The sequence below is a fragment of the Diabrotica virgifera genome, chromosome 4, assembly GCF_917563875.1.
Source record: "Diabrotica virgifera virgifera chromosome 4, PGI_DIABVI_V3a".
Taxonomy (NCBI): domain Eukaryota; kingdom Metazoa; phylum Arthropoda; class Insecta; order Coleoptera; family Chrysomelidae; genus Diabrotica; species Diabrotica virgifera.
The window spans coordinates 99,503,721-99,530,405 of NC_065446.1; the positions used below are offsets into that span (position 1 = coordinate 99,503,721).

The 26,685-nt window shown below is 33.5% G+C and overlaps 1 protein-coding gene across 2 annotated transcripts in view; it reads right to left on the minus strand.

Annotated features, from left to right (window-relative positions):
- Positions 1-2,001: 2,001 nt before the first annotated feature.
- LOC114332288 (protein winged eye) overlaps positions 2,002-26,685 on the minus strand; it is a 251,400-nt gene continuing 226,716 nt past the window's right edge. For both annotated transcript variants that reach the window (XM_050649543.1, XM_050649542.1), the window contains exon 17: positions 2,002-25,042. In XM_050649543.1, the coding sequence (XP_050505500.1) occupies positions 24,815-25,042 (228 nt within the window). In that variant the 3' untranslated portion in view covers positions 2,002-24,814. The remainder of the gene's footprint in view (positions 25,043-26,685) is intronic.

Consider the following 26,685-nt stretch of genomic DNA (forward strand, 5'->3'; position numbering starts at 1 on the left):
TGGTCAATATTTTCATTTGGTGCTTCTTCTTCTGCATATTCTGTTGTGGGAATTTCATTTAGAAGCTCTTCGAAGTATTCTCTCCATCTGTTCAGTATTTCTTCGTCGCTTACTAATTCCTTCCATTTTTACTTTTGTAGTGTACAGGTTTCTTTGGTAACTCTTTTTCTCATTTTTTACTCCTTGATATAAGTTTCTGATTTCTCCATTTTTATAGTTTTCTTCTATACATTTCAATTTATCTTCGTTGTACTTTCTTTTCTTTGCTCTTATGATTCTTTTAGTTCGTTGTATTTTATCTCCATCTCTCGTGTTTTCACTTGCATCATTTTGAGTCTTAACTTATTTCTTTCATCCAGTTCTATTTACATCGTACCATTCTTTGTATCCATCTTTTATATTTCTATTACTGGCTTGCGCTGGTTTGGTCATGCATACTTTTATTTGCGTCCATTTTTGTTCGATGTTTCCATTTTCTGTAATATTTTCCAGTTCTCTAGTGACTAGTCTTTCATATTTACTTTGCTCTCTTCGGACAGTAGTCTAGTAGGTTTAGTTACTTTGTACCTTTTTTTCTGTTGGTTTCAAAGAACTGGTATAACCTGTTTCAGTTGTATTCCGACTACAAAGTGATCTGTGTCTGCATCTGGTCCTCTATATGTTCTTATGTTTTTTATCGAAGATAAGTCACTAGATTGCATTGATCGGGGTAGGATTTCATATGGGAGTCCGTGTACCCAAGACTCCCATATGATAAGCACTTTGCTGATTGAGAGCCCCTATAGCGCATCAGAGTGCTATCGGGGGGTAAGTGGATGGTCTGTAGCATTGAGGCGGGGTGGAGTGATGTCTGCTTACGGGAGTTAATCCCCCTCGCCACAATGAATTGTATCACCCGAATGTCATTCTCTAGGGGTGAGCAAGTCTCTCAGGCTGGATTAAATCACTATGCTTGCTTGCTTATGTTTTTTATACATTTTTCCATGTCTTTTTCGACGAGCACATGATCTATTTGGTTTATGTTTTCCCATCTGGTGATCTCCATGTTCCTTGGTATATTTTTTGGTGTTAAAGTACGTGCTTATAACGATCATGTTTCTTTTACAAAATCTATTAAGAAGTGACCATTTTCATTCGTTGTTTCATGCAGACTATATTTTCCTATGGTGGGTGTGTATATTTCTTGTTTTCCTATTTTTGCATTAGCATCGCCTAGTACTATTTTTATATCGTATTTGGGAATATTTTCGAATACTGTATTTGACTGTAGGTCTTCCTTTATCTGTTTTTCTCTTCAGTCGGTGCATGTATGTTTATAAATGTTATTTTTTGGTATTTTCCCCTTATTCTTAGTATGCATATTCTCTCTGAAATTGGTTTAAAGTCAACGGTTAGATCTTTCAGCTTTTTGTTTACTACAAATCCTGTGCCTAACATTCTATTTTCGCCTCCGCTATTGAAAAATAAATAATTATTTGTTTCCATCGAGTTTTGGCCTAGTTGTTTCGTTTCTTGTAGTGCTACTATTTCGAATTTATATTTTTTGCATTCATCTACTAGGTGTTTTAGTTTTCGTTCTTCGTATGTTCCTCGTAAATTCCATGTTTCTACTAATACATGTTCGTTTATTGGCTTCTTTTTATTAATAATCTGTACATTTTGTCCATTTCGTGTATCTGTAATTTGCCATGTTGTCTCCATTATTTCAGTCTGCTTTAGTTGTATTGCTAGTTTTTTGGTTGTATATTTTTCTATTTTATGAGTTTTGTTGGCTGTTATTCCATGTCCATATTTCACCATTGATGATTAGCTTCTGGTATCCTCGAGTGTGCACTGCCTAATTACAACTCATGCACTGCTGAACCGCCATCGCGCGCACAGCTTGCTAGGAGCGTGCACGCTACTTGCAAATACGTGTGTGTATCGAGCCCTAGAGCCCCTGGATGAAACTTTTGCCAGACTGGTGTAGAGTATGGAGCTCGGGTTAAGAAAAGAAAAAAGTTTTGCTTTTGAATATTTATTTATAAAGAGCCATATTTACAGGTATCTAAGCGTAATATGTACATTGTGTTTTAATATCACTGCATCATTTTCAAGTTAGCACCATTCTACATGAATAAATTTTAAAAATAAAAATTTACATGTACAAAAATAAAATAACGTATACTAAAATATAGGTTTTAGCTTTTTAAGTGTATGTATGTGATTAATTCTTTATATAAATATATTCTATAGAATAAATACATATACGTAATGAACCAAAGGGCATATCCTTCAGTTAGGGTTTACGTTTAAAGGCTAACGAAGCAGTAACCAAACATTTGCAAAATAAAACGCAAAAATTTGATATTCGTCATTATCAATACCGTAGTAGGTATTATTATTGCCATTTTGATCGCTATCAAATTATTTACAAGTATGAAAGGTCGTACGGGTTTAGGCTTGTGTTAAACAATCTATTCTGCCACAAAATAACTTACGAGCATAATAAACCAAAAAAAAAACAATCGGTACAAATCAGGATTACAAGGATTGCGATACAAAATGTTAGTAAGAACTAAAGTAGATGTTGGCCGGATAGCCGACAGTAGGTTTGAGCCACATTACATCCAGAATTTTTCAAGCACAGTAGTATAAACCGAAAAAGCATTCCATTCATCTCCATTGCCCTCTTTCTGACTCTACGTTTCTTCTGACTTGTACACACTGACAAGCAAGCAATGAATCCACAACAATTCTACCTCTTCATTTGACTCAATAGTGAACGTGTTAAACCTAATTTCCTAGTTCCAAACGTTTTCTTAGAAGTTGGGACATTCTGGAAAATATTATTATACTGCACGTGAAAAACATATTTCGAGGAAAAATGGAGAACGCCTTTTGGATCATAACGAAAAATGAAGATCTGAGAGAGTTATATGGGGAGACCAGCATACTAGGAGTAATAACAACCCAACGACTAAGATGGCTAGGACACATACAGAGAATAGACTACCGAAAATGTTACTGGCAAGTACAATTGGAGGACGTCAGAGAAGATATCGATCCAGAACAAGATGGAAAATGTATGTAGAAAGATGATCTATAAAGAAAAAAATCAATGGGAAAATCCCAATAGTTGGCTGTATACCATAGTTTAAAAAATTCATACAGAAGTAAAAACTTCAAATTGTATTCTGGTATAAAATCGTTTATTAAAAACTATCTAAAATGTCATCCAAATGGATTGCAAAACGTTTTCGTTCTAACTCAGAACATATTCAGTGCCTAGAATGAAGTATTTCCACGTTAGATTAAAGCAAAAATGTTAAAATTGTGACTGTTAGAAAGAAAAAACATGTGGGAATACTTACATTCTACTGAGTAGTTTGAAACTAGCACACTATTTAAAGTGGTAACCCCATAATATATGGTTTACATATTATATTTTAATAGAATATGGTGACTACAAGTCGATGCTGTTAGATATAATAGAATACATGCTCAAAGGGCAACATGTTTCCCTGCTCGAAAATGTTAGGTACTTGCCAGTTCAATGGGCACAGACCAACTGAGGAAATAGGAAATGAACATTCAATATGACAAGAGTGATATGACATGACAAGATAAAGCCAATTTTTGGTTTAAGCTTAAAAAGTGTAGTTTGATTTTGGATTTTTAGTAAAATGTAGAGGTTGTTAATAAATATCTGAAAATGCAATTTAAATTATTTAAATATTATAATCTATTGTAAAGTCTGAATTAGCAACTCTCTATTCCAGAAAAACTTATGGATTTTGTAGATTTAATGTGGGTATATTTCACGGTTCAAAGTGTGACGTCATCGAATGTGAAATGACAAGATGAAAGTTAAAATTAGTTAAATAAAATGAAATATACTACATACTAAACAATTAATGGACTGACGTGGAAGAATAGTAAGCTAAATAAACCAAAAATTCAGAATTTTAAGAGTTTTTTATGAAATGTAGTGTTGGTTGCCTAACAAGATGGTAAGGGTTCGAGTATTGTGAGATAAACAGTATATGCAGAAAGCGACTATTTTAGTGTGTTAAATTTATTAGCATACTATTGTACTGATTAATTATGTCTGTTAAAAATGGGAGAGGAATTGTGGAAAAATTAAAGTAACTAAAGAATCCAGATAGTGAAGTAAATGTTGGTGTCAAAGATATGATTTTAATAAAATGTAATGGAATGAATAAAAGTATGTAATAAATTTCATAACGGAAAAGGGGAAATAAACTATATGACAGCAAAATCTAATCGACTTTATGTTGTTTTGGATGGACTGAAGGAATTCAGTCAAGTTAAAATCCATAAATTTTTCTGGAATAAAGAGTTGCTAATTGAGACTTTATAATAGATTATATTTAAATAATTTAAATTGCATTTTCAGATATTTATTAACAACCTCTACATTTTACTAAAAATCCAAAATCAAACTACACTTTTTAAGCTTTAACCAAAAATTGGCTTTATCTTGTCATGTCATGTCACTCTTGTCATATTGAATGTCCATTTCCTATTTTCTCAGTTGGTCTGTGCCCATTGAACTGGCAAGTACCTAGCATTTTCGAGCAGGGAAACATGTTGCTCTTTGAGCATGTATTCTATTATATCTAACAACATCGACTTGTAGTCACCATATTCTATTAAAATATAATATGTAAACCATATATTATGGGGTTACCACTTTAAATAGTGTGCTAGTTTCAAACTACTCAGCAGAATGTAAGTATTCCCACATGTTTTTTCTTTCTAACAGTCACAATTTTAACTTTTTTGCTTTAATCTAACGTGGAAATACTTCATTCTAGGTACTGAAGATGTTCTGAATTAGAACGACGTTTTGCAATCCACTTGGATGACATTTTAGATAGTTTTTAATAAACGATTTTATACCACAATACAATTTGAAGTTTTTACTTCTGTATGAGTTTTTTGATCTAAAAAGACTCAACGTAGCAAATTGGAGGATGAAAGCAATGGACAAGAAGGGATGGAGGAGAATGGTCCATCAAGCCATGGGCCTACTAGGCTCGATGCGCTTATAATTACTTTTATTAAGTGAAAAACTTAAAACCATTCATGAGGCAGAGGTAATTGAAAGTTGAGCAGCGACGAAAAACTTAATATCTGTAGAGAGAATTGCATAAGGCATTGAAGAAAAATAAGAGGACAACTCAAATCTACAAACAGAATCGGCGATCTTTCTGACAGAAGAAAGCAGAATTTTCTGAACTTGAAGAAAGGTTTCTTGCAGTTTTCTAAGTTTTGAGACAATTGGGCTAGCGTATACAAGATATATGCATTCTACCGTTTTTAAAAGTTGTAAATGCAACCACATTTAGACGAAAACGAAATCCAGAACCAGACGAAAATCTACCCAGACATTTTGAAACTGCTTAGTAAAATGAGGTTGATTTATTTGGATCAATGACTTTTTCAGAGCTATAGCAATACTAAAGAATCATACTCGAGATTTAAGACCTACATATTGGTCAGCTTGGTGGGCCATACTCCAAAGGCAAGTTATATTGAGATGGTATGGGACCAAGGGAAGCTATTCTTAGTCTTCAGGAACTATGACAACAATTATATGATCAGTTAAGAAATTTTTCTCACAAAGGCTTTAGACAGAATCAGAAACTCAAAATTAAAGAGATGTCGCAAAGGTATTATTTTTACCGCACGCTAATAGCGGAATACGCTATTTTGACATGTACGCAAGCGCAGAGTGAATGTTACGCTAATACCGGATAACGTGTCCCGCTATTTAGGTCCAAATAAGGGACGGTTATAACGTTAACGCTAATTTGACATTTGGGATGAAACAAAAATAATTTGTAGAATACAAATTTTATAAACTAAAAATTGTGAATCATCTTGTTTACTGTGTTGAGAAATACTTGTGATCTTATTTTGTCTACAATAGACTACTTTTTGTGCTTAGGATATAGGTTATTCAGATATTTTATATTATTTTTATACTGAATATTTATATTTATTTATATTTATTATAATTAAAATTAAAATGCATGTCAACCTGCTCAATATCCAAATTCATTTTTCAATAAAAAAACATTAACAGTGTATTCCTCAACTAATTTCTAGGTTACATTTAATTCCAAATGTCGGTTGTCATAATAACGTTAAGCCCCGCCCCAAAACATTTGCGATAACTCTCTTGATGCCTGTGTTGGAATAGACCATTAATCGTTATTTATGTCTTGACACGTTATTAACGTTAGCCTTTGTTATATCTCTCTACTGTCGGAATCCACGCTATATTATTGGGCATGGAAAATATTTACAGTTAATAAAAAATTATACTGGTGCCAAATGATCAAAATCAGAATTGGTGGACAAATATCAATGAGTTAATGCTAGGTGTGATCTAATGTGTACTAGAAACTGCAAAATACAGAGGATAGCAAAAGATGAGAAGACAAAGAATATCCTGGCTTAAGAACTTGAGGGAATGGTTTGAATGCAGTAGTGCAGAGCTATTTAGAGCGGCAGTCAACAGGGTCCGCATTGCCATGATGATTTCCAACCTTCGATAGAAGATGGAACTTCTGAAGAAAAAAAATGTTATTTACAGTCTCTTGTTTAAAAACTAGAGACTATGCACTGATTAGACCAAATGGCACAACTGAGTAAAAAAAAACCGTAATCAAACGAAGCAAAAACAAAAAAGACAGAAGAGGTAGTTCAGTTGCCTTTTTTGAACATGTTTGGCCTTTGGAATCAGTCCAGTCGCTTACTAGTTTCAGTGATTATGTAAACAAAAATTTCAACCAATGAAATTTGAATTGGTATGTCCTCGCACAGTAATGCGGCATCCTGTTCAATTAACCACCGAGGCCTAAGATTTTCTTAGACCCTAACCATCTCTTAAAAACTCCTCTTAAAAACTGCATTTTCGATTGTTTTATATTTTTAAGTTAAAATATTTAACAAGCCTAAACCGTTATATTCCTTGAAGAACTAAACATATATTCAACGATTAAATAGAAACGATTAAATATTTTCTCATTCTCTCAATTAACCTCCTCAAACGATTAAATAATTTTTACGAAAAAATCTCTTTTAAACAATTTAAAGAGTTGTGATTTTTCACCGTATTAACCTGGCAGTCAGAAATAATAAACTGCATTGCTCCTCACTTAGGAAGCGAATATCTATTTATTTAAATATATGCTTAGCTCTTTACGCTCATTTAAAATCCGAGGTCTTTATATCTGCTGTAAATAATAGGTATATAAAAAATATCTATCTACTGTATCTTGCTTTAATCGGCATAATAAGTAGATAATTTAGCTCAAACAATGAAAAGGTATATCCGCGATAGAACAATGTTTTCATCGTCTGTCAACACACTTGATGCTAACTTAATCCAGTCGTAGATAACTTTGAACAACTTGGAATAAGAAATTCTTCAAAAATTGTCTACTACTAGATCGTATAAACGTATTAGTTTAAGTTTAGAAATAATAAGTATAGAGATTTGGAAAATATTAGCGAAAATAAATATTTTACAAGCGTTTTCGAGCAGAGATATTCGTTTGTCGTTTACATTTGTACTAGTTACAGCCAGTGCTCTTAGGCAGATTAACAGTATGTGACATGAACGGGACCGGGTAAGTGCGCGCGCTGTACTTATCTCTCACTCGCAACCATGTCAACAGCTTCAGACATGTCAATAGACTGGAGTGAATCTGGTGGCTTTCTATTGGTACCTCGCCAGTACGAAAACAAGACGGCGCCCAATTCTTTTTTAATTTTTTTCTTTTGGTATACTCTTTCTCTAAATACATAATGAACATATTAGCTGTAATATCCTGTCTATCTTGTTTGTTATTCGAATGAGATGGGTAACTGTTCGTACAATATGTATATGTTCTAGTCAGTTGCGTTGGGCACCTTCACTATTGATCTCTAGATGCCAACCGTGCAGAGGGCGATCAAGGTAACTCTTCGTCAATACAAAAGCATTAAAAATAGAAAGCGACAAAATATCATAAATACTGTCACGCTTTTGGCGCTTTTCCGAAAAGTGATGAAAATGAGTTAAAAAGGTAACAAATTGACGTTTTTGGCGCTTTTCAATTGTTTCCTATTATGGAAGTGTTTTACTATGCACTCACATATTGTATCAACGAGATATTGAGGATATGTACTCCGACATTTGAAAGATTCTATAGTGGCGAAATCGTTAAACTGTAGTGTATGATCATTAAGGGTATTTGCCAGAGACTTTTTGCAGTTTTATGTAATGTGTGTTAAGTAAAAGCCTTGTTGATGCGTAATGTTGTTATATTTACAGAATCGTTTAGTATATCCGAACTACTTGAGCCAGTACCGATGGTATGGCCGAATGGTACTTTTAAGTGAACTAATCCTGTAGAGAACAGTTAATGATATATTAGAGGAGTGATGTACATTCCACAGAAAATAGTAGTAGCAAAAAGTATGAATCTTCTTTGGAAGAAGAAAAAGCAGAAGGCTAAATCTATTTTGTTATTTCTTAACATTACGAGTTCCAAAGGCCAGTTATGTCTTGAACTAGTTGAATATTTTATTGTTTTTAATAACGCTGGTATGTTCTAAGATGTTTATTAAGATTTCTAATTGTTCGGGATCGTTGTTATTGTAAATGATTTTAGTTTGTCCTGAAATCGGGTTTGGCCGGTAACATATGTGTGACTTTCTCCCAAAACAAATACGACTGCTAGTACCGAATTACAGGAAAATAACGCGATACGAGTGCCGTGGCGGCATCTGCTTACAAGTGAAAGTTTTACTTCAATAAAATTGAAAATAATATTAAAATAAAACTTTTACTGAGAACAATTATCTGGTAACTCCTTCGCGGTTTCTATAATTTGAAAACCATACGAATGCCGAGGCAAAGAAGATCTAAGAATTGCAACTCACTTCCTGCCTGCTTAGCGTGGAAAAAATTTCAACGAAAAATTGGTCCCACATACTCTGTTAGGAGTAAACTAAATGTGGCAGTCCTTGCTCTAAACTTGGCAGTTTACACGCCGTGGAATAGAGCAGACTTGGCGCTCTATGCACTGTTTACACAGTGAATCCCATTATTTGTCGATAAATCAACGCGGTTCAAAGGAGATCGGATGTTATCGCGCAACAAGTATACATACACCCCACACGATATGGAAATGGTCTGGCCACCTTTCGACGCGCCAACCTTGAAACTCAACCCTCAACCCAGGATTGCCATTTCACGCGCCTTTGGAGCCCGTTTTACGGTTTTCTCGTTTTCCGTATCTAGTTTATACATAAAATAAATTTTATGTTAAAAGATGTATACGACAAACAAATATCTCCACTTTATCCTAAAAATCGACGCTTTAGAGACATAAATTAGAACATTTTTTAACGTAAATCGTTTAGACTCGAATTTTTTCACCGACTAGAGAATCGTCAGCATACGATACAAATAATTTAAAAAGACATCGATAAGTTAAAAACAAAATAAAATCTTATATCATTTAAAAGAAATATCAAACTTATATATTAAAAAATCATAAAAAAAAACTAAAATTAAAATTATCATCCACTGGAAGAAAAGCGTAAACATTTTCAAGAAATCTTATATTACTAGAGGGAGGAGACTCAAAATTTGAGGCTTAACTGAAACTTATTATATGTATATAGGGGTATTTTTGTTATACAGATAAATAGTATGAAAAAAAATTTAAAGCTGGAAGTTGGGGTATTTAAGAAAGCAGTAAATTATTATAGACATGCTATTGAATCGTGTATATGACATAAAAGAAGTGGAAGTTAGATGTGATTTAGAAGTTTGTTCTTAATGTGAATATTCAATCCTAAACTGTGCTATTTAAAACGTAAATCAATCACAAATACTTGCTTCAACGCAAGCATTGAACAGTCTACGAAGATAACGCAAGCAAGCCGAACTTGTATATCAAGGAAAATGAGGGATTAGTAAGAAAAATATCTGCGTAGTATAATTAACGAACACAATAGTGTTACTATCGAACTTAACAAAGTCATTCATAATGTACTACATAGATAACGTGATCTAGAGATAAAATGGCATACATGCTTGTTTTGTTGAGGCTTTTGTTATGTAAAGATGCGTATTTTAATGTGCAATATTGCATTTAATAAGATAATCCAGAAGAGAATATTTACAAGCTGTGTGAAAGTCAAATTTCCTTCAACCAGTTCGGATTCATAAATGCTGTTAGTAAGAAAGAAGCTTCGTTCTCAATACAAATCTTATTCCAGAGATGCACAAACGTCAATTGTGACGTATACGCACTTCTGCTTAATCAGGAGAAAGCTTTTGATCGAGTATAGTATTCCGGTGGTGTGGCTGACGTAATTAATAAAAAATAAGTGTAACAACGAACAGTAATATATTTAGTTATTTTGGGTAAACAAGCGGTGTTTTGTTTATATCTCGAAAGAGGGTCGTTTGTTAGCGCGAGCGAGGGTGTGTCTGCATCGTTCGCATCTGAAAATAATTAGAAAACTTTACTGGAATCATACTGTAAATCTCGGAATTGAAGGAGAACACACCGAATACGTGAAAATCATGCGCGGAGTGAAGCAAGGATGTATTTTGTCACCTTTAATCTTTAATCTCTACTCTGAAAGAGTATTTAGCGAAGCTTTGCACGAAACTAAAAAAGGCATTCTAAGAAACAGGTACCGGGTAAACAACATCAGATATGCAGATAACACCAGAGTATTTGCGGACACCTAGAAGACCAACAAGTCCTGATGAACAAAATCACGTATTACAGTCAACAATATGGACTAAATATAAGCGTAAAGAAGAAAAAACTCATGATAATTGGCAAGAAAAAGATAAACCGTCAACTCTACGTCAACCAAACCTCAGTAGGAAGAGTGATGCACTACAACTATCTCGGCACCATAATAAATGAGGAATGGACCGACAACGAGGGGATAAGAGTGCGCATATGAAAAGCTAGATCCACTTTCAACCGTATGGGGGCCTTCTTCAAGGGCAACAACCCTCTCTTTGTATACAGTAATGTAATGTTGCGACGCTACTACGTCTTTTCTGTCCTTTCTTCTAATGTTAAATAGTGGACATTGAACTAAGATACTGCAGAAGATTGAAATAATTTTAGTCTTTATCAATACTTGTAACACATTATGCAAAATGAATCCAGATATATCCTCGTAAAAGCCGTTTTGCAAGGTAAAATATTTGAAAAGCGAAGTCCAGGAAAAAGGAGAAGATCCCAGAATCGAATCACCGAAAGAAACACTATTGGTTGTTAATTATACTGACCTGCAAAGTTCTTAAATAATCACAAACAACGCAACAAACACTACACGAAATACCGTCTATAATACACGCCCAAACAAGTTTTTAAAATACAGAGATTAATTAAATATAACATATTTTAACATTTACAATTACAAAATTTCCTACAATGAGTGAATAAATAATAATATACTAAAGTATACTGTTGATATCATAGTTGTGTTATAGTCTGGAAGACCTTCATATATTACTAGGTAGACTTAGTGACTTACGTAAAGAAACAGAACAAAAGTAACTAATAGAACTGCAACAATACGACTACAATAGACTAGTTATACATTTAAATACTTAAGTAGTAGTTAAAACTGACAAAAAAGTTGGTGTAACTGAAAAAATTCGTTTAACATTGATATGAGAGTTACTGAAAATTACATAGTTATATATAAGTACATATAGTTCAATGCGACATGTTAGATACGAAAAAACCGGGATATTTTGTAAAATGCATCGCTAATAAAAATAGTATGCTATGTATGGTCCATATTGGTCCATAAATAGCTATGTAGAATTGTAAATATTTTACCTTATATTTTTAAATTCCCCTGTATATAGTTTTTCTTAATTACTATTACGAGCACGGAATAAGAGTCTCACACATATGGACCCGCGTCGCGTCAGCCCAGATGGGTGGAACGAATTGGGATTACTACGGTAGCTGGTGCGAAATATGTACTTCTAACTTTGAATCTTTAAGACCTAATTAAGTAAGAATAACATTCGCAATTTTGAACCAATTTTAATAGTTTGGTTCTCAGGGGAAAACGGAAAAAAGAGATTAGATGCAAGAGATTTTTATTTAGCGTAGGGGTGTGAGAGGCAGTCGATTTTGAGATTCGAATGAGGAAAGAGGTTTTATTTGGCAATAATCGAAAGGACGCGAAGTTTAATACGTACTTATATATTGACAAGCTGGTCATATATTAAGTAGATAAACGCGATTATTTCAAAGACATTTTCTTTTGTGAGAACTCGTAAAATTTTGGTCGCAATTACACAAACACTTTTAAATTTCGTCAATTTAATAGTATCTATAATTTAGTTAACTATTTTATTAATTAAAACAGTTAAACATCACACGGAATTTTGTTACGATTGTCTTTAACGAATCCTATAGCTATGTATGGTCCATATAATTATCCGGTATGGAGACATGGACGTTGAAAATATCTTCCATTAATAAGTTGAAGGTCTTCGAAATGTGGACCTTGCGAAAAATGTTCCGCATACCATGTACAGATAGGGTGAGGAACTTTTAAGAAGAGGAAATACTGAGAGAGAATTGCTCAACTTGATCAAGGCACGAAAAATTGGATAACTGGGCAATATTCTGAAAGGGGAAAATACGCGATCCCTCAACTAATCATCCAAGGAAAGATTGAGGGCAAGAGAAGGGTAGGTTGCAAACAAATATCGTGGTTGCGCAATATAAAGAACTGGACAGGCATAAATAACACTGGCGAACTTTCGCATGTCGCAAAAGACACGACGTCTGACCTGCAAAAAAAGATTGGAAGACGAAGTAGATGAGGATGTCAAAAACGTACTAAAAACATGTTCATAGAAAAGAACGACAGTAAATCGATTCGAGAAGCTTGCTGAAGGAGGCCAAGGCCCCGTTTGGGCTATAGTGCCTATTGGATAGATGGAATAAGAACAGCTGAAGACAAGGAAGAGATTGCAATTGTAGTAGCCAACCTCCACCGAACAGAGAGGTCATAGCATCGGTATTTTCGGATAGGAAAGTAATGCAGCTGCTTGACTTTCTTGAAAATGGGAAAAATACAATTGGAGAATGCTATTCTCATTTTAAAAATGAAAAGGTCTCCTGTTTTTGTACGAAGAAGTGTTGCATTTAACAATGGGTCGGCAAACTTCAAAATCTGCACTTTGGCCTGCAGTCAATTCGCCTTACACATCTGAGGGACATTCTTCATAACAATCACTTGAAGATTTTAAAATGTCGCTTGGAGATTAAAAAAATCACTGGGAGATTTTAAAATGTCCTAACAATCACTTGGGAATTTTTAAAATGCCACTGGAGATTAAAAAAATTACTTGGAGATTTTAAAATGTCCTAATAGTGACTTGGAGATTTTAAAATGTCCAACAATCACTTAAAGATTTTAAAATGTCGCTTGGAGATTAAAAAAATCACTGGGAGATTTTAAAATGTCCTAACAATCACTTGGGAAATTTTAAAATACCACTGGAGATTAAAAAAATTACTTGGAGATTTTAAAATACCCTAATAGTGACTTGGAGATTTTAAAATGTCCAACAATCACTTGGAGATTTTAAAATATTTGGAGATTTTAAAATGTCACTTGGGGATTTAAAAAATCACTTGGGGATTTAAAAAATCACTTGGAGATTTTAAAATGTAACTTGGATATTTTAAAATGTCACTTGGAGATTTTAAAATGTCACTTGGAGATTTTAAAATGTCACTTGGAGATTTTATAAACAATTACTTGGGATTTTAAAATGTCACTTGGAGATTTTAAAATGTCCTAACAATCGCTTGGAGATTGTAGAATTTCACTTGGAGATTTTAAAAACAATCACTTGGAGATTTTAAAATTGTCAGAGAGAAAATCGTTCATAAGCGTGCAAACCCCAACAATATGGATCGATAATTGGCTACGGATGAATTTGTATAGAAATGTATATCCGTCATTCAGTATCTAACATTTTGCAAAGAACTATTTTACTATCCATTTTATAGAATAGTGTATGGATTCCAACCGTTTGTGACTTCGGTTTAAGAGTATTACTACAAATAATATTTCTCCAAAGTCGTCCAAAAAGGACTGGAAGAGTCTACAAGGCATCTTACGTTAGATCAGATAAGATCTAACGTAATAAAGATTGCTTATAAAAATAATTGTCTGTGGTACATGGTATAGAACTTCAAAACTTAAAAATCAGTATTACACAAAGAAAAACTTAATAGTGATTCATAAAAACAAAAATGTTACTTCTTAATAGTAGAGTATACATAGTTAAACATATGAAACAACCTTTTTGTCTATGGAAGTGGAATGTTTTAGCGAAGTCGATAAGGAATCTTATAAAACCAAGTAAACCAACAACCTATTTATAAACAAGTAACCCCCCTTTAGTACAAGTGCTTTTCTCTACAATTTGCGAAAAAATAAGACTAACGTATATACAATAGTCCATCAAAAAGTATTTATGTTTGAGCTGTACTATTTCAGATTGTTCTGAATATGTTCTTATATGGGAAACAATAAAAACATTAACTTATTTAGCTACCAAAAGCGACATAAACGTCAAATACCAATTATGTAACTTTATGTGATTAGTCGATCTGGCAGTTCGAAAGAGCCATTGCTGAAGCTCTGCAGACTCAAATGCACACAATAAAAGTCTTTTAAAGCCTGTTGAAATAAGCATTTTATGTATGTTCGTCCGGGGATCTTTGCATAAGTGTGTAAGTACACTTTTCACGAATAATTTTTGAATCAAAGTAACAATGTTTAAAAAATGATCTTTTAGCGAAAAATGATCTAAGGTTGCAAAAAGATAACCCTAGACAAGAAGTCCAATACATGCTAGCGTGCCTTGGTAGACTACGTACCACAGCATCTAGCGACAAATCAAATGTGTTCACATAAAATATCTAAAATCCTTTATAAAAGGTATATTTGTTAAAATCCCTATACAGGGCTACATCAAAGACAGAACTAGTTTTCAATCGGTTGACCGATCATCATCAGTGCAATCTTAGAATCTACATGCAAGCCACCAAAGTAAAAATAACAGGGTAAAAACCCTTTACAATTGATCCGTCATCGGAACATATGACTAAGATGTGAATTATAACATGGATGATTAAGATATCCAATGTTTTTCGCCCGAGGTACCAATGAGCTCTATCTGACAAGTTCACATCATGACTGTATGGAAACAAGTTCATTGGATATCTTAATCATCCATGTTATAATTCACATCTTAGTCATATGTTCCGATGACGGATCAATTGTAAAGGGTTTTTACCCTGTTATTTTTACTTTGGTGGCTTGCATGTAGATTCTAAGATTGCACTGATGATGATCGGTCAACCGATTGAAAACTAGTTCTGTCTTTGATGTAGCCCTGTATAGGGATTTTAACAAATATACCTTTTATAAAGGATTTTATGTTTTTGTAATGGTATACAGCCAACTACAGGAAATTTTTCCTCGTGGATTTATAAAATATCTATTTAAATGATTGGGGCCCAACGTGGGGCACGAATCTACGAAGTCTTTTTATATTATTTATGCAAAAATCCAACGAACCAACTTATGTTATGTTTTTATCGTTTTCCATAAAGAGAACTTTGGAGTAAGGGTAAAGACTGAAAGTAACAATAACTGATAGCACATTTTGAAAAACGCAAAATGTTTATATCATAATAATATTAAAAATAGATATTTACAATAAAAAAACTAAACCTAATCTGGAAAGTATCTACAATCAAAATAATATTGTTACAAATACTAAATTTGAGCATTCATAGATCTTTTTCTTCCCAAATAAAGTTTAGAAAATATAATAGGTGTCTCAGTTTATACACAAATATATCTGTCATAAAATTAATTAAATGATGGGTGCACAGATAGATACTAAATAATTTAAAAATCACTTTAAACGTTCTTCTGAACGTTGCGAAATTATTTAGACAAATTTCAGATGTCAAATTACGAGTAAAAGCTTCAATGGTCAGAATCAGGTTAAGTAAAATGTTTTTTGAGTGTGGAACATATCGTTTTTGACTATTCTTGAGGTCTGCTAATAAAACGGCAACCAATAGCAGGATGCATGAAGTAATTACTCAACCTTGTGAACTACTTTCTAATAGAAAAGAAAAATAGACAGTAAATGTCGAATTTACATCTTGAATTGGTATAAATCAACCAAAATCAGGTTCGACATTAATCTAGTGCGCGATAGATGGTGTTAAGTGAAGATAATTTGACATATGTCATCCAAATCAGTATGTCGGTCAAAATGTCCAACGAAAACATAAATAATTTGCTATTAATAGCAAAGAACTTTCTTTGTTGTAAATTGGAAAAAATTGGAGTATGGTTCAGTTGTTAAGAACCTTTACAGGAAAAGTAAAAGCAACACAGAAATCTAATCCTATCTTAGCAATAGTGACATTTTGGAAGGATGTATTTATTGCTTGAGACCATAAAAGTGTGTTTAGTGGTCGAACTTTTTAGCTCCACAAACTGTGAGTAACCTAAAAATAACCATCGAAGTTCACAATGTGATTATAGCAGATCATAGAATTAAAATACCAGGCAGCAAAGGCTCTTAAACTCTAAACAATACTACCAGGTCAGCAGTAAAGATGATAATTGTTGTTATTTTGGCATACGAAAGATACTATTACCATGATTACTACTTGAAAAATGTGAAAAACCCGCAAGAGGGCCGATATTTGGAAAAAGTACAAAAAATAGGACACGAACTGATCTAGCAACCATCGCATTCGCCAGATTTATGCCCGTATGACTATTTTCAGTCAACTTAAATTAGTAATTTTGTCTACATACGGCTTTCCATTTGTTTCTAAAATCGTATGACTATTTTCAGTCAACTTAAATTAGTAATTTTGTCTACATACGGCTTTCCATTTGTTTCTAAAATTTTTATATCATTCTTAACGTTCCATTTCAAGCGGAAGTGGAACTAACTGAAAAATACTTAAGTCTTTTTAATTATTCTTTCATAGCATCTTTCCTTGTACATATAAAGTGGAGAGTGGAAGTCACTCAAAACTACGCCATACAAACCTAGAACTTACTAAGACTGCACACCAAGTTGAAAACAGTAGAAAATAGATATTTTAAATGCTGTAATACTAAATACAACGTTATAAGTGACGTTTGTATTAATTTATATAGCTGCTTTGTCTTATGAATAAATTATTTATACACAGATTTATGCACATCTTCATTGAAAAATAATGATATATAACTGAGACTCACCTTTGTTTTCAATAACAAGATACTAATAATACTCTCAATCGTATACAAACAAAACAATAATGTGGTTTTCCAGCTACTGGTATTATACAAAGTGCAAAATGGATTAATAACACTATAATCTTATTAATCCTAGTACTACTATAATATTAAACTTATTTTAATACCGTAAAAGCTTGCTTTGTGAAATTTTCTTATAAAACTTTTGGCCGCGTCATCTGTGGAACGCCCGAGCAACTAATTCCATATTTTGTAAGTGAATGTATGCGAATCCGCTGAAAACACATGCATTTTTAGGTTATGTACAGTCAACCTTCCGTTATACAGCCACTGTACACTGAGGCGAAATGCAGCGTGACACACAATAGGATCAACAGTCACGGAATTGACGTACTTACTGGGATCAGATAGGGATGCGTACTTTCTCCGTTTCTTTTTAACATAGCTATAGACTATGTTCTCTCCAAACTAGACTCCGACACAGGAGGGATACACTAAGCGATCTAGAATACGCCGACGATGTCTGCCTATTAGGACAAAGGTTCCAAGATGTGGCTGACCAATTGGAAAGACTTTCCACTGAAGCCAATAAAATAGGTTTGAAAATCAATATTAGAAAAACCAAGTCTATGAGGATAAATGCAAGGAACAACACGCTATTTACTATCGACAACGTGCAGATTAAAAATGTGGAAAACTTTACGTATCTTGAAAGTGTCATAACAGAAAACAGAGGTACAAAAGACGATATTCGTATGAGGATACAAAAAGCTCAACAAGCATTCAGCACGCTCAACCCTGTTTGGAGGTCTGGCGGGACAAGGACAGAGATCCGAATATTCCAGTCAAATGCCATATCCGTTTTACTCGGCGGATGTGAAACCTGGAAAGTGACAAAAACCCTTATAGACAAACTGCAGGTCTCTGTTAACAAATGTTTACGAAGAATTGTTCGTATTTTCTGGCCAAACATTATCAGAAATGAAGATCTACTACACCTGACCTAACAAAATATGGTAGAAAATGAAAGTAAAGAACGTGGGGTTGGATAGGTCACAAACTCCGAAAAAATAGTTCCAGTATTGAAAAGACTGCCCTAGAGTGGAATCCCCAAGGAAAAAGAAAAAAAGTCGCTAAGCACAGACTTGGATAACATCCATCATGAACGAGATAAAAGGTCAAGGAAAGTCTTGGAATGAGGTGAAGGCCTTAGCGCAAAATAGAACCCGATGGCGCGTTTTCACTGAAGCTCTATGCTCCACTTAGGAGTTCAAGAACATTATATATCGCTGGTACATATGATGAATGTGATTCCTAATACATTTTCAGTAAAAATATTAACTCTTTGATAAGTGTTGGCGATACAATTTTTTATATGCAAGTCCGCGAAGATAATAACTCCCAAAATATTTATGACGAAACGATCTAGTTCTTAATAGATGCCGACGAAAACAAGTATTCCCCTTTCTGTTCTCGCGAAAAAAAAATAATTCCTGGAAGATTTACAGCGAAGGAATCATTTTTCAATAAGTGACCACAAAAAAAATTTGTTAATGTACCGGCGAATACTATAATTTTCAAAAGGTTGTGGGGAAAACAATAATTACTTCTCTGCAGATATCGGTGAAAAAAATTATTGCTATTTAAGTGCCCAAGAAGATTATAAATTTAAAAATATTTGTGACGAAAATAATTATTTTTATACCAGGAACAACAAAAATAATTCTTTTTATCTGTAAATCCACGAAGATCATAACTCCCAAAATATTTATGACGAAAACATCTAGTTCTTAATAGATGACGACGAATTACGTTTCTGTTCTTGCGGAAAAAATAACTCCTCGAAGATTTACATTAAACAAAAATTATTTTCCAGTAGAGTAGCTAAGAAAATAAAATTTGCCGTCGCTTATTTAGGATTATTCTTTTCGCCGCGCATTATTAGGATTCATAATCTTCGCAAACATAGAAATAGATTTTGCTGTCATTCACTGAAGAGTAATTATTTTGGCCGAGAAATTTTTAGTAATATTAATTTTCCTGGAAACATAATCAGACATATTTCTTTTTACAGGTAATTATTGTGTATAAGTTATGGTCTTCAAAAGTATAGAATAGAAAAAATATTTTTCGCTCCCATTCATTCAGGATCATACTTTTCACCGCGCATTATTATGAGTTATAATCTTCATGAATACAGAATTAGAAATAATTTTTTTCAATGTTATTGATCGAAAAATAATTATTTTCAATGGCAACTTTTTAGTAATTATAATTTTCGTGGACCCACAAACAGAAATTATGTTTTTTGCTGATACTTCTCAAAAAATAATTTTTTTCTAATACTTTATTAGGGATTATAATTTTCACGATCATATAATCGAAAATAATATTTTTCGCGGCGTTCATTAAAAGTTATACTCTTAACTGCATTTTTCGGAATTTTACTTTTCGTAGGCGGCGGCGATATACACGCCACCTACTGGTCTATAAAAAATTGACAAGATTTGTAAGAGCCTCAGCTATAAGTAAAATGAAAATCTATTAAATGATTATTGCTTTGCCTTTGTTAATACCTGCAACTGGAAATCCACGTAAATAAAAATAAACATTTAGGAAAAACTGAAATAACTTTAAGATGCGTCTATGCTAAAAGATAATTCAGCAAAACGTTATATTATTTTAACCTCTATATTATGTTACAAATCGGAAAAAAATATTTTTGTATAGGCCCAAATGCCTACGCTATAATAATGAACGTATTTATTTTCTTTATATCCCTAGAATGTAATCAAGAACTATACGACTATGTAACTGTATGAACCATGAGATTTGATGATGTAGATTAGTTTAGAACCCTAGTCAAAATACACAAAATATACGGGCAATATTTAAGAATTTTACTACAAATATTTTTATGACAATAGTCAATTTTTTGTACAATTTATTGACGTCTTATGTATCAGTCTTATATGTTTTAATTAGGCTTTTACTTTAGTCTATTTTTTATCGCCAAAAGTTTTGCATTTTGCTTTTTAAAAAACGTTTAATCAGCAATCTTCACGACGCCACTGTTCTCTTGTTAGCTTTTGAGTCATACTGAAAAACTAACCATCACACGTGGAGTACGACAGGGATGTGTGTTGTCACCCAAAGAAGAAGACAATGAAAAAATGTTGATCGAGAAAGATTAAATTAGACATTTAAGGCTGCAATACCTGAGGAACATTAAGAAGGCTAGAGAAACAAATATATCTATACTGTTTATTGACGAGACTTATTTATTAACGATTCATATTTCAAAAATCAATTCGGCAACGCCGCATTACCCTGCCTCTCTCTCGTCTTCATCTTCACGGTGGCTGATAAATGTGTTCTACTGCTGTTTATTGCTGGCGTGTATTGACGCCGAAAAACCGCTCAAATGTGTATTGAAGGGAAACTTAGGCAGTTTGCTCGCAGCGCGCAACTTGAAAACACGCAAATGTGCAATCGAGCCTTAGTACCCTTTCAGACCACCGGTGTCCGCCACCGGTTTTCAATTGCAACAAAGTATGAGCCACTAAAATCAGCCAGACACTCAAAAGTGGCTCGTCTGTAGTCATTCATTTAAAACAATGCTTTTAGACGGAGAGACAGCGCCGAAAAATCTCTCTGAATTTACTAAAGCTAGTTTTTTCACAGTTGATTACCGTGATTGTGTAGAGAAACATACTGCGGTCGGTCAAGCGAAACGTAGAACATGTGGTACTGACAGCTTGTCAAAGTTGCTTACCTGCGGAGGTAATTAAATCCATTTACTAAGGCTGAAAATCAGTACACACATTCTAAATTGAATATAAATAAGTTATTATAGTCGGTCAGCTGTATGACGGGACAGAGCCGGTCGGTCGGCCCCAATGAATGTACAGAGTTATTCACTATATTTTGACCCCCTCTAAACTGCTTTATTTACAGAATTAGAAAAAAAATGTAAAATACAGAACTTATTCGATTTTTTAGTTATGATTTTTTGACATATATATCGTACTAGTGACGTCATCCACCTGGGCGTGATGACGTAATCGACTATTTTTTTAAATGAGAATAGGGGTCGTGTTCTAGCTCATTTGAAAGGTTATTCAATTCGCTATGCAGTAAAATAAACATTAAGATCATTATTTATACAGGGTGTCCAAAAAATTTTTTGAATTCTTAATTAAACAATTAATTTAATTTAAAAAAAAATTTTGGACACCCTGTATAAACAATCATGTTAATGTTTATATTACTGAATAGGGAATTGAATAGCCTTTCAAATGAGCTAGCACACGAGCCCTATTCTCATTTAAAAAAATATTCGATTACGTCATCACGCCCAGATGGATGACGTCACTAGTACGATATATATGTCAAAAAATCATAATTTAAAAATTGAATAAGTTTTGTATTTTACATTTTTTTCTAATTCTGTAAATAAAGCAGTTTAGAGGGGGGTCAAAATATAGTGAATAACCCTGTGCATTCATTGGGGCCGACCGACCGGCTCTGTCCCGTCATACAGCTGACCGACTATAATAACTTTTATTTATATTCAATTTAGAATGTGTGTACTGATTTTCAGCCTTAGTAAATGGATTTAATTACCTCCGCAGGTAAGCAACTTTGACAAGCTGTCAGTACCACCTGTTCTACGTTTCGCTTGACCGACCGCAGTATGTTTCTCTACACAATCACAGTAATCAACTGTGAAATAACTAGCTTTAGTAAATTCAGAGAAATTTTTCAGCGCTGACTCTTGGACTATTTGCTGCACGGTGGCGGACACCAGTGTCCCAGTCTGAAAAGGTACTTCCTGATTTTCTAAACTAGATTTATTTTTGGATTAATTTATTTAAGCCTATGAAAGACGCCTTATGTTTTAATTCATACCAAAAATGGCTTTCGCGATGTTTCGTGAACAAATATTGCACCGTTCAAACGGTTCATTACTACCAGTAGAAAATCTACTCAATTTTTGTACTTAAAAATGGACTTTAAAGACCTACAAACATTAACTTACATCTCTATAAATATGACAATAGTTTTTGTGATAACTTCTAGGTAATTAGACACGTAGAAGCTTTCAGCTGATAAATTATACACATACAGGGTTGCGAAAAAGTCTGGCTACCCGGTAATTTCTCGGAAAACGTTAGAACGATTTTTATAGATTTTGGTGGGTAAGGGTCTTTTGATGCGGCCGATAATACAGTGGTAATTACATTGTTGTCAAATCTTCCGTTTTTCTTGAAATCTAATGAACTTTCTTATTTCAAATGGAAAACCCTGTATATTTTTTGCGTTTTAAAATTCTTAAGAAATACTGATTATTTTTCATGTTATATTCTCTATTCCTAAATTCCATAATTTCGGATTTATTGCTACATTTATTAAAAAAAAAATTTAAAAATTATAAAAATCAATCTTTTTGGCCCGGGTAGACAATATTTTAGGTTCTTTGGATCACTGGGAACAAAAAAGGTCTTGTAATTTTCAACTAAAGTTAATCGTTTCCGAGTTCAAAAACACAAGTAAAAATATTATTTTTGAAACTACGAAGTGCCTAAATTGAAGTACAAACTTTATTTTATCAGTTACCGATGAGCAATTTGGTCTTATTTCATTTTGAAACATTGTTTTTTAGTTGTTAATCCAGCCCGATCGACCGTCCCCTCATATGCGCTTCATTAATAATTAAAAAACAATGTTTTAGAACAGGGATTCCCAACCGGTGGTATGCGTACGCGGGAAGATTTCTGGTGGTACGCGTCACGTGTGTGAATCAAGCGATTACGCTGGACCTCTGTCTGCGAAAGTGCCAGTGCAGTTATTGTGCTTCCATATTAATCTATAAAGCAGTTTTTGGTGAACCCTGGGACTTCAAAGGATAGAGCTAAACAACTTAAACCGCAAGCCAATTGGAAATACATACTACGAAATCTACGTACAGTGTGGTTTTATAGTGAAGTGTGCCACAGAAAATCGTGACAATCTTATTCCTCAATGGGTTGATTGTTTCGAAACGCTTTCGAACCAAAGCATGAAGATTCTATGTTGATACGTCACCAACACACAAAGCACTCTGATGTAGTTGGTAAGCTGATCGAATTTTTTTAAAAGAAAATCTTCTTTTTTTTAAGTAAGAAAATAAATGTCATCCTACCTTGTTAGATGTAGAATTGGAAAGGACGTAAAGCCTCACACAATAGGTGAGACCCTTTTACTACCAGCCGCTGTAGAAATGGCCCAAACCATGTTAGGAGAAAAGTCAGTTAAAGAAATTTAAAAAATACCATTGTCGAACAACGCAGTGAAAAGGCGAATTACTGATATGTCTTCCAATATTGAAGAACAACTTTGTTTAAAACTTCTAGCATGCACATATTTTGCACTTCAAGTAGAAGAAAGCACCCATATAACAAACATAGCACAGTTACTCGCATTTTTACGACTTGATTTTTATAAATAAGTTATAGAAGAGTTTTTGTTCTGCAAACCACTTGAATCATACACCACAGAGGAACTCATATGTCAGGTAAATTGACAGGGCTAGCAAAAATAAAGAAAATTGCTCTTGAATGCCAAAATCCACATTGTGTCATACACCGAGAAGAATTAAAATTAGAAATAATTTAGTAGATATTTCTAAAAAAAAAATAGGATCAGGGGGCTTCCTTCCTCTTCATGTTCCCATCCCCGGTGTTTGGTGGTCGCCAAAATCTTCAAAATATATCAGGTGGTAGTACGCAGTTGCTAGTTCAAAAATTATTTGTTTTTACTTGTGTTTTTGAACACTGAAAATCATCATTTTTCGTTTTTTCAGTTTTAAATTGTTTTTAACTCGAAAACGATTAACTAAGAGAGAAAATACAAAAGGCCTTTTTTGTTCCCAATAATCCAAAGAACCTAAAATAATGTCTACACAGGCCGAAAAAATTGATTTTTATAATTAATTTAATTTTTTTAATAAAATGTAGGAATATCTCCGAAATTATGGCATTTAGGTATAGGGAATATAGCATGAAAAATAATCAGTATATCTTAAGGACTTCAAAACGCAAAAAATATACACGGTGTTCCATTCGAAATAAGAAAGTTCATTAGATTTTCAGAAAAACGGAAGATTAGACAACAATGTAATTACCTCTGTAATATCGGCCACATTAGAAGATTCTTACCTACCAAAATCTATAAAAATCGTTCTAGCGGTTTCCGAGAGATTACCGTGTTGCCAGACTTTTTCGCGACCCTGTATCTACACGTACGCTTAAGAGATTGGATGTAGATACGAAAGCTAAGAAAGAATTAGGTAATTTTGATGAGGACTTATTAAATATTGTACTTTGAGTTGCCAGCAAGAGACAACATTTATGAAAATAAATACATTCATTACGAAAAACGCGAAAATAAAATGTATATACTTATATTAATTTGTTTTTGTAAATGGTATACCAGGTTCGATTTTCATAGAGTGAGAGGTTGGATCATAGTACCCTGCCAGATAGTAAATGTCATTGTTGTCGTAAATGGCCGCATACTTTTGGGGATCGTCCCCGATGCGGTCGGTATATTGCTTTAGGGGTACCACTTCACACTTGTGTGAGATTGTCTGGACGTCGTTTTCGTCGACGTGGGGGGATTCGAAGAGAGCTCCCTAAAAAACAAAAGTGACTATAGTAACATAATTTATAAGGAGAAACAATCAGCCCTATTCTGTAACTTTTAACAAATCGAATAGAAATGACCAAGTCGAATCGTAATTACCCCAAATCGGAATGTTGGATATAGGGCTTTTCATCGACTGTCATTTGTTTCGAGCTTCTGTCATGTGCCACATAATATTAATATATCTACGCCATACGTCTTTGGTTTGTATCATTGGTATATACCAATAACGTATGACGTAGATATATTAATATTATGTGACACATGACAGAAGCTCGAAACAAATGACTGTGAATGAAAAGCCCTATTAGACCAGGACGGATCTGTTTCGAGATGGATGTGAGAGCTGGCATTCGGATTTTTGCAGATAAAGTTAGGTGACAACCTCAGTAATAGGGAACTTGCACATTTTTTTTTATTACATAATAATGTTCAGTTTTGTATAAAAATGAGATTTCTAAAATTTCATGCTTCAAAACCTCATAATAACTTAGAAGTACAAATTTAAAGTCTTCGGTATTTTAAAGTAGTTCGAACGGCCCGTGACGTCACCTAGTTTTACATTAGTTATTATTATGGTTAAATTTCGCTGTGTCTAGGTAAACGCTAACGTGTACGCAAATAAAAAAGTTAGGTACATACACGCGAATTAAACTTCATCAAGCCGGTGACGTCATTATTTAAAGTACGCAGTGACTGTATATTTTGGTAAATACATGCTATTTTGATATGTTTAGTGTTTGTTTGATAGAAAAATATTTGTTAAGGGAACGGAAGCAGAACTATTCAGATGTTTTAAACTTATTTGTAATAAATCAATGTATATAATAAAAATGGAACTAAATTCAAACAAATGGAAATAAACAAAATGGAAATGGGCTGGACACGTTGCCAGAATGAAGGACGAAAGATGGACTCATAAACTAGTTGAATGGAGACCAAGAGCCGATAAACGTAGCAGAGGAAGACCACCAACACGATGGCAAGATGACTTACGAAGGACAACAAAAAACTGGGTACAGCAAGCACAAGATAGAACACTTTGGAGACAAACAGGGGAGGCCTATGTCCAGCAGTGGATTGAGAGAGGCTGATGATGATATAATAAAAGTATATATTTAGGTTAGCAAAATAAATATATGTATTTAGTTGACATGACATGTACAAAATATTGCTAAAATATTTTTATACGTAAGTTAATTATTATAATCAACTAAAATAAAAAGGAAAAGATTCCTCTCATTGGCTGTATACCATAATAAAAAACTTACTAATGAAGTAAAAACCTCACGTGTAGATAGATTATATAAATTATATACCATCTACCTACACGTAAGGTTTTTACTTCATTAGTAAGTTTATTATAATCAACTGTTCTAAATGGGAAATGAGCCACAATTTAAATAAAAAAGATTTTATTAACGTTTCGACGTCCAAATCGGATGTCATTGTCAAAATACAAAAATTAGTCAGATTAAATAAATTATTAGAAAAAATTTTTTACTAAGCAAGAACATTTTTGTTTAATTTAATAATATTTTGTATTTTGACAACGACGTCCGATTTAGACGTTGAAACGTTAATAACATCATTTTTTAGTTAAATTGTGGCTTAGTTCCCATTTAGAATAGT